This window comes from Pelodiscus sinensis, chromosome 9, assembly GCF_049634645.1.
Source record: "Pelodiscus sinensis isolate JC-2024 chromosome 9, ASM4963464v1, whole genome shotgun sequence".
Classification (NCBI taxonomy): Eukaryota; Metazoa; Chordata; order Testudines; family Trionychidae; genus Pelodiscus; species Pelodiscus sinensis.
In genome coordinates, this window is record NC_134719.1 from 54,615,058 (window position 1) to 54,629,476 (window position 14,419).

The 14,419-nt window shown below is 46.5% G+C and overlaps 1 protein-coding gene across 2 annotated transcripts in view; it reads right to left on the reverse strand.

The window, feature by feature from the left end:
* The window catches only part of PLA2G4A (phospholipase A2 group IVA), a 116,197-nt gene that overhangs the window by 67,300 nt on the left and 34,478 nt on the right, over positions 1 to 14,419 (reverse strand). For both annotated transcript variants that reach the window (XM_006110860.4, XM_006110859.4), the window contains one exon: positions 11,733 to 11,814. In XM_006110860.4, the coding sequence (XP_006110922.2) occupies positions 11,733 to 11,736 (4 nt within the window). In that variant the 5' untranslated portion in view covers positions 11,737 to 11,814. The remainder of the gene's footprint in view (positions 1 to 11,732; positions 11,815 to 14,419) is intronic.

Below are 14,419 nucleotides of genomic sequence, written 5' to 3' on the forward strand. Positions count from 1 at the left end.
TCAGCCACGAGTTCTCCACTTCTCACGCACTGCCTTGAGGTTAATGAGCGCTTTGCAAGGAAACTGCTCTGTTCTCTTTGAAATAGAGGGAAGGACAACGACAGGTCATGGGTTCATGGGGCCATCATCTCAAAGAACCATTGTTACCATGAAAGGTAACTTCCCCTTTTCTTTCAGAATTGTCCCTCTGGATTCTCCACTGTAGAAGACTCCGAGCAATAATCCCAGTGGGGAGTTGGAGCTCTGGAGTCACATCTGTTATTGCCAATAATACTGCAGAGCCAAAACTATTATTGGAATGAGAGTCTCCAGTGATGACATAGTGGTCTGTGAGGGTACGTACATACACCCAGGTGACTGCTCCACAGATTTCAGAGATAGGGATATTCTTGAGGCAAGTGACAGAAAAGGAATGGACCTCAGAATGTGTGCAAATTCCAAGTAGAGGTTTTATACTGTGAATATGAAAAAAAGGGCTTAATATACTTTGAGACCCATTTGGAGAGCCTCTGGGCTGATACTATTGTATGAAAGAGCTTAGATGGTTCCCTAGAACTTTGTCCTGTCCAAGAAGCAGGCCAGGGCCTTCCTAAAGACTAGTATGTTCTATGTGGTCTCTGCTCTCATGATGAGGCTTCAGATAAAAGATTGGAAGGGGATTTGGTTGTTTCGTGAGAAAAGAGGTGCCCACTTTAGGAATATGCTTTGGGTGTAACCAGATAGTTACCTTGTGAAAGAATACTGTAAAGCAGGGTGCACTACAAGGTCTATTTTCTTCACCAAGGCAATGACTGCCAGAAATGCTGTCTTCAATGACAGGTGTGCAAGCACACAAGATCTAGTCAGGCTCTTTAAAAGTAGATTTAGATCCCACATTGGAGTAGGGTGTTTGAGTTGGGGAAAGAGGTTCATTATGCCCTTAGGGAATCTCTTTGTAGTTGGGTGTGTATGTGCTGATGGAAAGTCGATACGGCCAGCAGGTGTACCTTGAGCAAACTAAGGGATAGCCCTGTCTGCTTATGAGCCAATACGTAACCTCACACCACTGAAAGTATGGCTCTGGATCTTTGAGTGTGTGGAGGGATGCTTTGGTCTTCTCAGCAAACAACTTAGAACCTTCAAATAGGAGGACCTCAGCAGTTGTTTGCACCTCCTTTGGGAAGCCCAGCAGATGCAACCATGAAGCTCACCATATCGTGACCACTACTAAGATGAACCAGGACACTGTACCAGCTACATCAAGTGCTGCCTGAAGTGCTATTTTAGCCACTAACTGTCCTGCATTGATAATTGCTCAAAACTGTTCCTGGGTTTTGGGATCCCGAAATGGGAGGATCCAAGAACCCAGGTCCCAGCTTGAGCCTGAAGGTCTATATTGTCCATTGTATGGCCCTGCAGTCAGAAATCCTTGAGCTAACATAGGCCGGCCATGGGTGATTTCCTTGGCTGGAAGCAGTTTCAATCTGTGCTTTTCTGTACTGACTGGACTAGTTAAAAGTTATGGCTCTCTGAACACACCACACCTAAGTTCCACTAAGCTGCATGCCTGGGTGACCACCCAGCAAGCTACAAGTGCAGTGCATGCCAGGTGCCTCCTCTTCCCCCACTGCCTTGCTACTCCTGTCCTCTGCCTTGGACTTGCTCTTGAAAGCCTCCTGCTTGCAATGCACAGTATGGGGGGTGTCACTGATGTCAGGGTAACCCCGTCCCAGTTCTCCTGTACCCCATCTCCACACAGCTTGGGGAATGACAGGACAGGACTGGGACAGAGGTAACTTGCCGGTGGCTGCTCTGAGTGCAGATCTGCAGAAAATGGCAACGTACAGCAGCAATTCACAGGAATGAAGAGAAAGAATAGCACTGCGGTTTTTAATAAGGCTCCAACATTTGGGCTGCATTTTCCCATCATCCGACATTCTGCACTTTAATTAAAACAATCCCTGTGTTTCTTTCTTTTTCCACTGTGTGTACACACACACACACACACACACACACACACACACACACACACACACACACACACACTTTAGACCAGGAGTCTGAGTCCAGCTTAGCCGCTATAAGGAGTGCCTGAGTTTCTTGGCTCTTATGGCAAAGATGTTCATTTGCAGAGCCACATGTTATTATATGAAAACAAAACTTTAGATTCAAGATTTGTTTTGATGCAAGTCTATTACCTTTCCATTTTATTTTAATTAAAAAGCTACTGAGCCTGTGCCTGTGCATTTCAGAATGTCAGCTCCACCATCAAAAGCCCTGCCAGCATTTGGTGAACAGTGAGGGTATGTCTACACTACAAAGTTAATTCGAACTAGCGGAGCGCTTAGTTCGAACTAAGTAAACCTTATTCCACGAGGACTAAGCCTAGTTCGAACTTACTAGTTCGAATTAAGGGCTGTGTAGCCCCTTAATTCGAACTAGTGGGAGGCTAGCCCTCCCCAGCTTTCCCTGGTGGCCACTCTGGCCAACACCAGGGAAACTCTATTGCCCCCCTCCCGGCCCCGGACCCCTTAACGGGGCACGGGCTGGCTACGATGCCCGTGCCAGGTGCAAGCCTGCCAGCACCCAGCCAGCCGACCCTGCACCTGGCACGGCTCGAGCCAGCCACCCGATACCCCCCAGCCCTCCCCCTCTTCCCAGGACCAGGCTGGCGGCTCCCGGGAGCTTGCCCAGCACCGCAAGAGGCGGGCACCCGCCTGGTCCAGTGCAGACATCGTGGACCTCGTCCACGACCTCCGCATTAGGCACAGAAAAGCAGCTGTCTAGGGCAGGAGAGCTGCCAGCCTGGCCACCCAGGAGCAGGTTTGCATGAAAATCAAGGTGATCCACTGAGACCCCCGACCCTGAGCCCTGAGCTTACAATGGCCGTACTGGGTCAGACCAAAGGTCCATCTAGCCCAGTAGCCTGTCTGCCGACAGCGGCCAACCCTAGGGACCCTGGAGGGGATGGACCAAAGACAGTGACCAAGCCATTTGTCTCATGCCATCCATCTCCAGCCTTCCACAAACTTCGGGCAGGGACACCACTCCTACGCCCTGGCTAATACCACTCTATGGACCCAACCTCCATGAATTGATCTCACTTCTCTTTAAACTCTGTTCTAGTTCTAGCCTTGACAGCCTCCTGCAGCAAGGAGTTCCACAGGTTGACTATTTGCTTTGTGAAGAAGAACTTTCTGTTATTAGTTTGAAGCCTGCTACCCATTCCTTTCCTTTGGGGTGTGTCTAGACTACATGCCTCCTTCGACGGAGGTATGTAGATTAGCCAGATCGGAAGAGGGAAATGAAGCCGCGATTAAAATAATCGCGGCTTCATTTAAATTTAAATGGCTGCCCCGATCTGCCGATCAGCTGTTTGTCGGCAGATCGGAGCAGTCTGGACGCGCCGACAAAGAAGCCTTTCTTCATCGGCACAGGTAAGCCTCGTGAAACCAGGTTTACCTGTGCCGATGAAGAAAGGCTTCTTTGTCGGCGCGTCGCGTCCAGACTGCCCCGATCTGCCGACAAACAGCTGATCGGCAGATCGGGGCAGCCATTTAAATTTAAATGAAGCCGCGATTATTTTAATCGCGGCTTCATTTCCCTCTTCCGATCTGGCTAATCTACATGCCTCCGTCGAAGGAGGCATGTAGTCTAGACACACCCTTGGTGTCCTCTAGTCCTTCTATTATGGGAACTAATGAAGAACTTTTCTGTATGCACCCTCTCCACCCCACTTGTGCTTTTATAGACCTCTATCATATCCCCCCTCAGTCTCCTCTTTTCTAAGCTGAAAATTCCCAGTCTCTTTTGCCTCTCTTCATATGGGACCTGTTCCAAACCCCTCATCATTGTAGTTGCCCTCCCCTCTCCCACTCTCTCTCTTCCCCTCTCCCACCTCCTTTTCCCAGTCTCCCCGAGTTTTGTTCAATAAAGAGAGATTCTATTTTTGAACACAATTGTCCTTTATTTTGTACATCAGGAAGGGGGGCTAGGGAGGGGTAAGTGGAAAGAGGTGAGGGAGGAATGGGGTACGAGCCCCCGATGGGGAGGACTGGGCTGGCTCTGCGGGCTTCTGGGGGTGGAACCTCTCCTGCAGCCCCCCGATTGACCCCTCTCCCCGGATGGCAGCCTGCGGCAAGTGCAGCCCGGTCTGATGGCCGAGTGCTGTGATGTGCCCAGTGTGGGTACTCCGGGCAATCCAAGCCAGGACTGCTTTGCAAGTGGGGCACCCCTGAGAACTGTCTGTCCGGGGTGGGGGTCGGGTCCCTTTAAGCACAGCCCTCAGCTAGCCTGAGACAGCAGCTCCACGCTCTAAGTCCTACTCTGATGCCCTGCCAGCACTGCTTTCGGCCATCCTTAACCTCTGTTCAGGGTCCACTCAATGTGGACATGCTAGTTTGAATTAGCAAAACACTAATTCGAACTAGTTTTTAGGTCTAGCTGCGCTAATTCGAATTAGCTTAGTTCGAATTAACTCTTTCGAACTAAGTTAGTTCGAATTAGCGCTGTAGTGTAGACATACCCTGACAGACTAAATGTCTCTGTGAACATATGTGCATAGTAGGGATGTGAAGGACCAGTCAAGTATCCGATACCAGTTAGGGATGTGAACAACCAGTTGACTATCTGATACGCAAATGCTTATCAAACAGTCGCCAGAATAGTCACTTCCCTCCCCCCTTGATTCCTCTATCACATGGAAGCAGCAAGGGAGCAGAGAAGAGGGGGGGTACTTCAAAGCGGCAGCACCTCACGGAGCCTAGGGTCAGACCCCAGGTTCCGTGTCGTGCTGGTGCTTTGAAATGCCACGTGGAGCCTGGAATCAGCTGGGGACTCCTCAGGCAACCCTGGGCTCCATGCGGCGCTGCCGCTTCGAATGCTGCAGGGAACCCAGCGTCAGGCTCCTCATGGCATTTCAAAGCGGCAGCGCTGCACAGAGCCCAGGGCAGGCAGGGAGTCCCCAGCTGACCCCAGGCTTCGGCGCTTTCACCTTTGAAGTCCAGCAAAAGCCCTAAGGCTTAAGTGCATCGACTATTCAATTAGTCAAGTATGCAATACTTAACATCCCTAGTGCACAGCAGTTTTAGCATTAATGACTGGTCAATGTACACTTATTTTTACATCTTGCACTGGACATCTTCAAGGCCAAATGCCACTCTGGTGAAGCTCGTCCAACAGTTATATCTCTAACCAACTGGGCTTGAACCTTTCAGCCACATTCATGGATCCAGTCAACTGCATGCTACAGAATTGAAGCTATGAGAGTATGGATGGCACAATTCCATATCTGAGCAGAATGTCACAGATTAGACCTGATGTTGCATCACTCACCTACATGTGACAGGCCCTAAGGCACTTTTGGGTTGTACAATACCGAGATGAATGGACTTCCTAGCTGTCTGTAAAATAACTCAGCAAAGACTCAATTAATACTTTGCAGTTTTGTAGTACCTTTGTTAGGACAAACTAACATTCTCTCACCACAAGACTCCTGTAAGGTAAGCATAACTGGATTTCCAATTTATATGTAAATTCTAAAAAAATGAACTAAGGAAAGCTTAAGTGACTTGCTTTAGGCATCACATCAGATCTATTAAGGACCAAGGGAGTTCAACACCACTGCACATCAGACACCAATAAGAAGTAATTGAATTAGCTAGCTGTCAGATGTTGATTGAATGGATACATCGTTCTGGGGGCTGCCATCTCAGCTTTCATTAAAAAAACTTAAGTCTCTAGTTCTTAAGAAAAAAAAAGCTACAAATGTGAACATAGAGTGAAATGATATAATGCTGTCTGCTTGAATATGCAGATAATTTGAAACAAATCTCAAACATCTAAACGTTTTCCAGTTCATCTCAATAGACTGCTAACGCTGAGGTTGAATGATGCTACCCCTCAATATTAAAGATTTCACTGCTGAGGAATGCACAAAAAGGATGGGGTAAACAGATTATGAAAATATCTTGATCAACCCAGAATCCTGATGTGGTAAACAACAACCACAACAACAAAAAACCCACCTTTTGTTTTATCTTTTTAACTCAGACAACCTCCCTGGACTGTAAACACCTAGGGTACTCAGAGACATGCAAAGTGGAACCAGATAGTAGCTAAGTTTAGGGTCAAGTCAATTGTGTCAGATAGTGGCCCCTATGAAAATACCACACAATTAAAGTGTCATACTTGAATTTTTTCTGTACTAACTCATCTGTCAATGTGGTTAGTACAGGCATTCAGGCCAAGTTTTATTCTGATTGGTGAAGGCTTACTCATACAAATAATTTCATAAAGGTCAATGGGACTACTCATACGAGTAAACACTCAGTATCTGAATAAGTGTCACACTGTCTAGCCCAAAGTAAAGAGACTTTGCCTAGCTTTGGGACCAATTCTCTCAATACACATATTAGCCAGGTCAGTTAGAGTTGTCAGCCCTCTGTCTACAGGATACTTTTGCCACAGTGTTGTTGCTTTTTGCCAATACACTTCCCACAATTATTTCTCCTGGCAGACATGTTCCTGTGGGTTAATGGAGTTTTTCACGTCAGAAAGAAACCAGCAGCCAGAAGGATAATGTAGCATACATCCTATTTGCAGAAGCTCCTCTCTGACCAGAATTGCTCTCTCTTCTGACAAATATGACATGCTGCAAACCAGTTATGGAGATACACAAAAGGCTTCAACTTGAGTGAAAAATCAAGTTTTTGCCATTTTTTTCCTCTCTGTCTTTATGTAAAGGCAGAGAATTGTAATTTTGGCATCAAAACAAGTTTGTCAAAGGAAATGTCATTTTTTTCTGAATGATTTTCATACTCTTTTGAGTAACCACAGTTTTAACTTCCCAGCTATTCTTACAAGTGATGGACCAAGAAAGTAGTAATCAGAACTAGATCCTGACCAGGGATAGGTTGGCATTTGGATTTATAACCAACTCATGAATAGGTTTGGAGATTCCTAACTGAAAGGAATTGCCAGAACTGAAATCTTATGAGTTGCTCTCAATCATAATATTCATTAATTAAATTACAGTGTTGCATTTTGAATGCTAAATGAATGAAAAACATATTAAAAAAAAATGATGGCTAAACATGGTTCCTCTCCTTCTACCATGTAAAAACGTGGAAAGGGAAGGTCATAATGGAAAAGAACCATACATTGTAGACTCTCCTTTTGTATGAAAGCCAGAAGAGGTTGCAAACCATGTGGCCTAAAGAAAGACTAGTGATGAAAATATTAAAAGTGTATCCAAGCACTTCAGATGTTGAAGTGGGCATGGAGGTTGCCCCTACACATGTCTTTAGTCTCTCCAGCAGTTTGGCTCCAAGTGCACTCAGAGTTCGGCTGTGCAGACTGGTTGCAACCGGACTTCCACTCCCTACTGTTCTGCATGAAGAACTGTGTTGCCAAATGGCAAGGTGGACACTTGGAATAGCCCAGCCATTGACACACGGAAAAGGAACAGAGGCAGCCAGATTTCCTCTTCCCCACCTCTTTTCTGAATGTTTTCTCCTTGCCATACCACAGGTACAGCCCTAAGGGCTTATGTATTGCTACATGTCAATTATGGGATGCAGTGATGTAAAAGGCCAATATCCTTCTAGAGTCTATTGTGTATGGCATATGTAAGCATAGGCGTGTGCAGCACATTTCATTAGAGTGTGTACCCAGGTATTATTTTTTTTTAAAGGTGAACATTTATTGAATATTCAATCATAAAGAACATTTTTATTCATCAAACAAACTAAAGAAACTAAAACTTAACTAAACTTATTTTTTTTTAAATTACCAACTAAATTTTACTTAAAAAATACAAATTTAAGTATGGGATATTGTACTTCTTAGTTTGTTTTTTACATGTGCAATTCGGCGCTTATTGCATAATACAGCAATCCATACTTTAAAACTTAATCGCATGATACACTCTTTTAATTAAAACGCATAGCCATTTTTTTGGAGACATTATAGGGTTACCAGGTAGTCTTAAAAAAAATACCGGACATACTTCATGGGAGGGGGGGGGTGATAGGGACCGGCTGGAAGGGGAGCGAGGCTGGCCGGGAGGAAGGGGGAGGGTGCCGGGAAGCAGAGCTGGCAGTGGGGGGAAGGGGTTGGGGGCTGGCCGGGGAGATGAGGGGGGGCAGTCAATGGGAAGCAGAGCTGGTCGGTGGGGGGGGGGGGGGAAGGAGTCGAGAGGAGTGGGGCTGACCAGGGGAGATCAGGTGGAAGCGGGGGGCAGCCAGCAGGAGCGGGGCTGGCCTGGGGAGCTCAGGAGGAGGAGGGGAGAACTGGCCACCGGAAGCAGTGATGGGGGGGGAATGCAACGGGGCTGGCTGGGGAAGATCAAGAGGAGGAACCAGCCAGCGGGAGGTAGTGCTGGCAGTGGGGGTTGGGTACAGCGGGGTTGGCCGGGGGAGATCAGGAGAGGAGGGGAGAACTGGCCACCGGAAGCAGGGCTGGCAGCGGGTGCAGCGGGGCTGGCCAGGGAAGATCGGGAGGAGAAGTGGGGCAGAACCAACCAGCCGGCCAGGAGGAGCATATCAGCCGGTGGGGAGCGGGACTGACCCGGGCAGTCCAGATCCCAGGGCACTCCCGCCCTCTCTCCCCCCCTCTCCCACCTGGTCCAGGCGAAGCGCGAGTCAGTCTGGCTGCGGCTCCACCACGCACTTGACCAGCGCACAGGAGCACGGACCGGGCTGCCCCTCCTCCTCACACACAAGCAGGGCTCCCAGCACCGATCACACCCGGTCTCCCAGCCACTCCCCCCGCCAGGCTTCTGGATGCCCAGTCAGAAAACCAGAAAATACCGGACAGTGCACATGTCCGGTATTTTCTGGATTTATTTTAACCGGACAGAGCCCAAAAAACGGGACTATCCGGTAGAAAACCAGACACCTGGCAACCCTAAGACATTAGGGTGTGCCTGGGCACACCCTGTACACATGCCAGTGTATGTAAGCATGGGAGGTAATTGTCCCATTCTACTTGGCACTGGTGAGGCATCAACTGGAGTCCTCTGAGCACCACACTTTAGCAGAGAGGTGGACAAATTGGAGAGCATCCAGAGAAGAGCAACAAAAATGATAACAGGTTTAGAAAAAAAACCTGGGCATTTTTGAGAAAAGAAGACTGAGCAGAGGCCTGATAGCAATCTTCAGATATGTGAAGGGCTGTTCTAATGAGGAGAGTGATCCTAAGTTCCCTGAAGGTGGGGCAAGAAGTAATGACCTTCATCTGCAGCCAGGCACATTTAGTTTAAATAGTAGGAAAAGCTTGCTAACTATAATAGAGTTACCATATTTGAACTTTCAAAAAAGAGGACACCCCTGAGAGGAAGTGTATCTGTATCTACCAACTCAGATTATAAGACATTAGTTTTTATATAACACACATTAATACAAGGTGAGTTGGTAGAAACTGGTACAGATACACTCCTTCTCGGGGATGTCCTCTTTTTTGAAAGTTCAAATATGGTAACTCTAAACTATAAGAAAAAATAAACCAGAAATGGTGGTAGACATTTACTCTCTACATCCTTTCAGTTACAGTGATCTTGGGTGTCACTGGGGATAACAGTGCAAAGAACACTGACAGGAAGACCCCAAGTACAGAGGGACTGCCACGGTTCCACTGCACAAGGAGGTAGGCTGCAAAGCTCCTGTGTAACTGGAGTTTACTGGAGCAGAGACAGCAACTTTGATCAAAACCCCCTGCGGAAGAGCAGCCCAGGAGTAGTCATCCCTGTAACCTGAAGGCTGCAGTAAAATCCAAGCACTGACCCTGCTGTGATCTTCAGGGGGCAGCAAGTGAAGGGAGGGAGCGACGTGATAACAGCACAGTCATAGCCAAAGAAACAAGAACAAGAGACGCTGACACCCTTCTTTGGAATAAGCAGATACCGTATATACTTGATCATAAGCACACTCATTCTTAAGCTGACACGCCAAAGTTTTCAAAATAATTGTAAAAATCAGTGTCCTGTTCATAAGCTGACTCTATCGGAGATTTGCAAACCTCCTTCCCAGCTGTCAACACAGCCACTGACACGTTGGGATGTTTTGTTTACCTGAAGCATCTGCAGGCACAGAGCCCCGCAGGTCCCATTGGCTGCTGTTCATTGTTTCCAGCCAATAGGAGCAGAGGGAAGCAGCACGAGCCAAGGAACCTGCTGGCTGCCACTTCCCATCACTCCTGTTGACCCGGAACAGAGAACAGCAGCCAAAGAGAGCTGAGGGGCTCCATGCCTGCAAACACTCCAGGTACATAAAACATCCCAGCACACCAGCATTTTGTCCTGATGGGCTGGGAATTGAAGTTTGCCGACCCCACCCAAACTAAAAAAATTGGCCAACCCCCGCTCTTTACTGCATTGTTTTGTACTAAAAACATTCAGCTTATGATCGACTACATATGGTATTTTCTGAAAACTGCTGATGTTTTTCATGGGTCATCCTTCCTAGTGGCTTCCTGTTCTGCAAACGCGTCTGTAGAAACACAGAGTAAGTGGCAATAATGTTGAGACCACAGATAACTCTACACAGCGCAAGTTGCTTCATTGCTCTGTGCTGAATCAGCAGGGCTTTGAGTTTCTCTTTTAAGTTTTTCACCAAACCACAACTTTCGGAAGGCACGGCAGCCTCCAATTTCCTTACACTGAGAACTCATTTCTGACTTGGCTTGACTTATTCTAAGTGCTGCTGGCACCATACAACTCATTCATTCATTTTTCTCTTTTTTTTTTTCTTTTTTTTTTAAATCAATTGTTGGGGAAGAGCAAAAAGTGCCATGTGAACGGATATGAGTGAACAATGACAAGGCAAATGTTTAAACAGATGCTCCTTGGCATAAGCAAAACTAGAGAGAAAGCACAAATGCCACTACTAATACATAAGCTTAGAATGGCCCCGCATTGTGAGAAGAAACAGCTAATCCAGTGGTCACCAAGCAGTCGATCGGGATCTACTGGTAGATCTTGGAGCCTCCGACAGGTGATCCTGACTGGTTTGACCAAGTGGTTATCAAGTACCAGCACTTCAGCTGCCCCTTCCTCCCACCCCTGCTCTTCTTCTTGGACCTGATCCCTCCCCAGGTGCCTCCTGCTTGCTGTGCAAGGAATGGGAGGGAAAGAAGGGGCGCTGATGTCAAGGTGCCCTCTCTCCCATCCTGTATCCTATCTCCACAGAGAAGAAGGGGGCACAATTGGATTTGGGATGGAGTTTGCTGGCTGCTTTTTGGGAGTGATGCAGGGCCAGGACAGAGGCAAGCTTGTCTTAGCCCGACTGCACCACCACCAGGAGCCACTTGAGGCAAGCAGTGACCAGCTGGTGCCCACATCCTGAACTCTTACCCCAGTCATGAACCCCCTCCTGTACCCCAAGCTCCTGCCTCGAGCACCCCTGCATCCAAACATCCTCCCAGAGCCTGCATCTAGAACTCCCTCTGGCACTCCAACTGCCCCAAGCCCCTCTCACACTCCAAATCCCTTCACTCAAGACCAGAGCCTGCACTCCAACCCTCTGCCCTAGCCTGGTGAAAGTGAGAGAGGACAGGGGAGGGAGAGAGGATGGAGTGAGCAGGGGTGGGGCCTCAGAGAAGGGGCACAAAGGTGACAGGGCAAGGATATTTGGTTTGAAGTACATCTTGGATTTCACTTAAATTCAAAAAGTGAGCTCATGCTTAAAAAGGTTGGAGACCACTGAGCTAATCAGGTGAGAAATGGAACATTGATGAATCAATAAAGCAATACTCACGCATATCCCCAAAAGCCCCTTTTGTAACATTTGTGGCTTTCAATACCGTCACAGTTAATTTGTGTGAATACTGGTGTTCCACCTAGAAATCAAAAGCATGTAGTTAAACAGGGTATAAAACTCCAAAAACAGAATGAAGTTATTAAAATAGCTTTCATTTGTCCAAGGAGCAGCAAAAAGAAGAGTCCTCTATTCAAAATGTAAACGAACTTGCATACAGGAAAGAACATCTTAAAGCTGATCTCAGGGCTGGCCCACAATGTTTTGGCACCTGAGGAGGGGAGATCAAATGACACCCTCATATGCACATATGCACCAGCAGCAGAAACAATTTTCTACACTCTGGGTCCTACTGGCGCCTCCCCACAGTCTGGCACCTGAGGCGGCCACCTCAGTTCACCTCATGGTAAGGCCAGTCCTGGCTGATCTGCACTTTTTAATTTCTTGTAGCTTTACTGAAAGTGAATACAATGCATTACATACCCTGATGTCCCTTCAGCCACTCCTACACAACATGTTTTTCCCTCACAAACTTATTTTAATTTCCATGAATAACATGCTTCCTCTTCAAGATGGTACCTGCTATGAGGCATTTAGTTACTCACTCACAACTTACCAAGAAATGAAAAGCTATTTTGCAAGATGTTTTATTTGAGTTTGTGTTTAACTCCCTTTTAATAATAAAAATGACAGAATTATAGTTAATGTTGCTGAATATATATGTATACAGTACATATACTGTATGTGTACTGTTGTACATAGAAAGTGTATATGTCCACTATGTATCAAAATTCAGAGCAAAAGAGACCCTATAGAGTAGCGGCAAAGAGTGAATTACAAAAGTTCACTAATTCAGTTATGCTCGTAGAAGTTAGAATCTCGTGCAATCTCAAAACATCCCAATTTCTATCATTTCAAGAGAAATCTCTCTCGTGGCATTTCAGCATTCCCAATGCCACAGTGTTGAATGGAGCCAGGAAGTCTAGAAACATGAAAAAAGAAGGGAAAGTGACAGTCTTAATTGAACTTCGCTGAACCTCAGAATAGTTCTCAGGTCTATTCTTACTTCATTCACTAGACCTGTTATACTGTGGCACTGGAAATCCATTCTGTATTATTATGAGCACTGTCACTGTGTATGACAATGTCCAGGCTGATGTAAATAATGTATAGCCCATAGGCATATTGCATGAGCGAGGTGACAAAGCACATGCCTGGGAGAGGGGAGACCTGAGTTCTGTTCCTGGCTCTGTGACTGACGCCTGTGTGACCTCACATAAATCACTTTCATTATTCCTGTTTTACAGATGGAAAGCTAAGTCATGGACATACGTGACACACACACCCTTGTGAGGTACATTGAGCACTATGGATGAACCACAGTACATACTGCCTTAGAGGGACAGCTGTGATAATCTATATCTGCAAAAAAACAATGAGGAGTCCTGTGGCACCCTAACGACTAATAGATTTGAGCATAAGCTTTCATGGGCAAAACCCACGTCCTCAGACGCCTCTAATAAATAAATCCGTTAGTTTTTACTTTTTTATGTTTGTACACACTGCATAATTATTTACATTTATATGATGGTAGTGTTTGAAGACCACAACAAGGTTGGGCCCCTTTCTGCTAGGGACTGTACAAACATATGATAAACAAAAATCCTTGTGTAACCCACGTACCTAAGAAGGAGCTATCTCTTTAAGAGACCTGAGGGGGGAGGTAGAAGTGAGTAGTGCAGAGTGGGCAATAATTTTAGATGGGGGGCATTTCACTAAGTTTTGAAGTGGCCCCAAGCTGCCCTGGAAGGGGAGGGACTAGGACACTTGTGTGCTCCTTCTCCCACAGAGCCTGACTGGCCTGAGGGCGGGGATACACATTAAGTCTTTGCCTCTGCCCCTCCCACAAAAGAACTGCAGCTGTTCTAAACAGCTGGCGGTTCCCTCCAGGCACCTTCTGCAGGGCAAGAGGAGACTTTGCAAGTTCAAATCTTACTTTTGGTTTTCTTTTTATAAAATGGTTCTGTTATGCTGTAAAAATTAGATTGTTTCCTCATCGTAAGATTTTATGAAATTATTTAATTATATTTGTTTCTTTAGTTTTGTTTGGTACTTGAATGAAGAGAGGCTGACACTACAATTCTTGCTGAAACTCCTTAGACTGAACTCTGGGCTGCCAGTTACTTTGTATGGGAGTTGAGGAGTTTTCTTTATTTTAGACACTGGAGAAAAGAGCCTATCTTAGGGGCAGACCGCGACTGCATTTCAGCCTGACCTCCCAAATCCTTCCCCCCAGGTTTCCCTGGTTACTCCCTGACCCTCCTTTTTTCTTTCCCCTCTCCCCTCCACCGGCCTTCTGTCTGGTATTTTTTTTTAAACCATCTGGTTACCCTAGTGGAGAGCCAGGCGGTTGCCCAGGGCCGCCAATTGGTTAGGAGCAGCTCTGCTGGAGAACGGGCAGTGAAGTCTAGCTCAGCCAAAGATTACACTTGTGAACACTATTGTTAATTCTCTATGTTGATTTTTCTAGGTAGTGACTTCAGTCTGCAAAGCTGACTAGTGAATAACCAGATAACTGTGATGAAACAGGTAGAACAGACAAAAGCTCAGTAGCTGATCTCAATTCATGCTCCTCCCAGTACTACAAAGCTTTATACAATGTCTTACCAGACAAGACAAAATGAGGA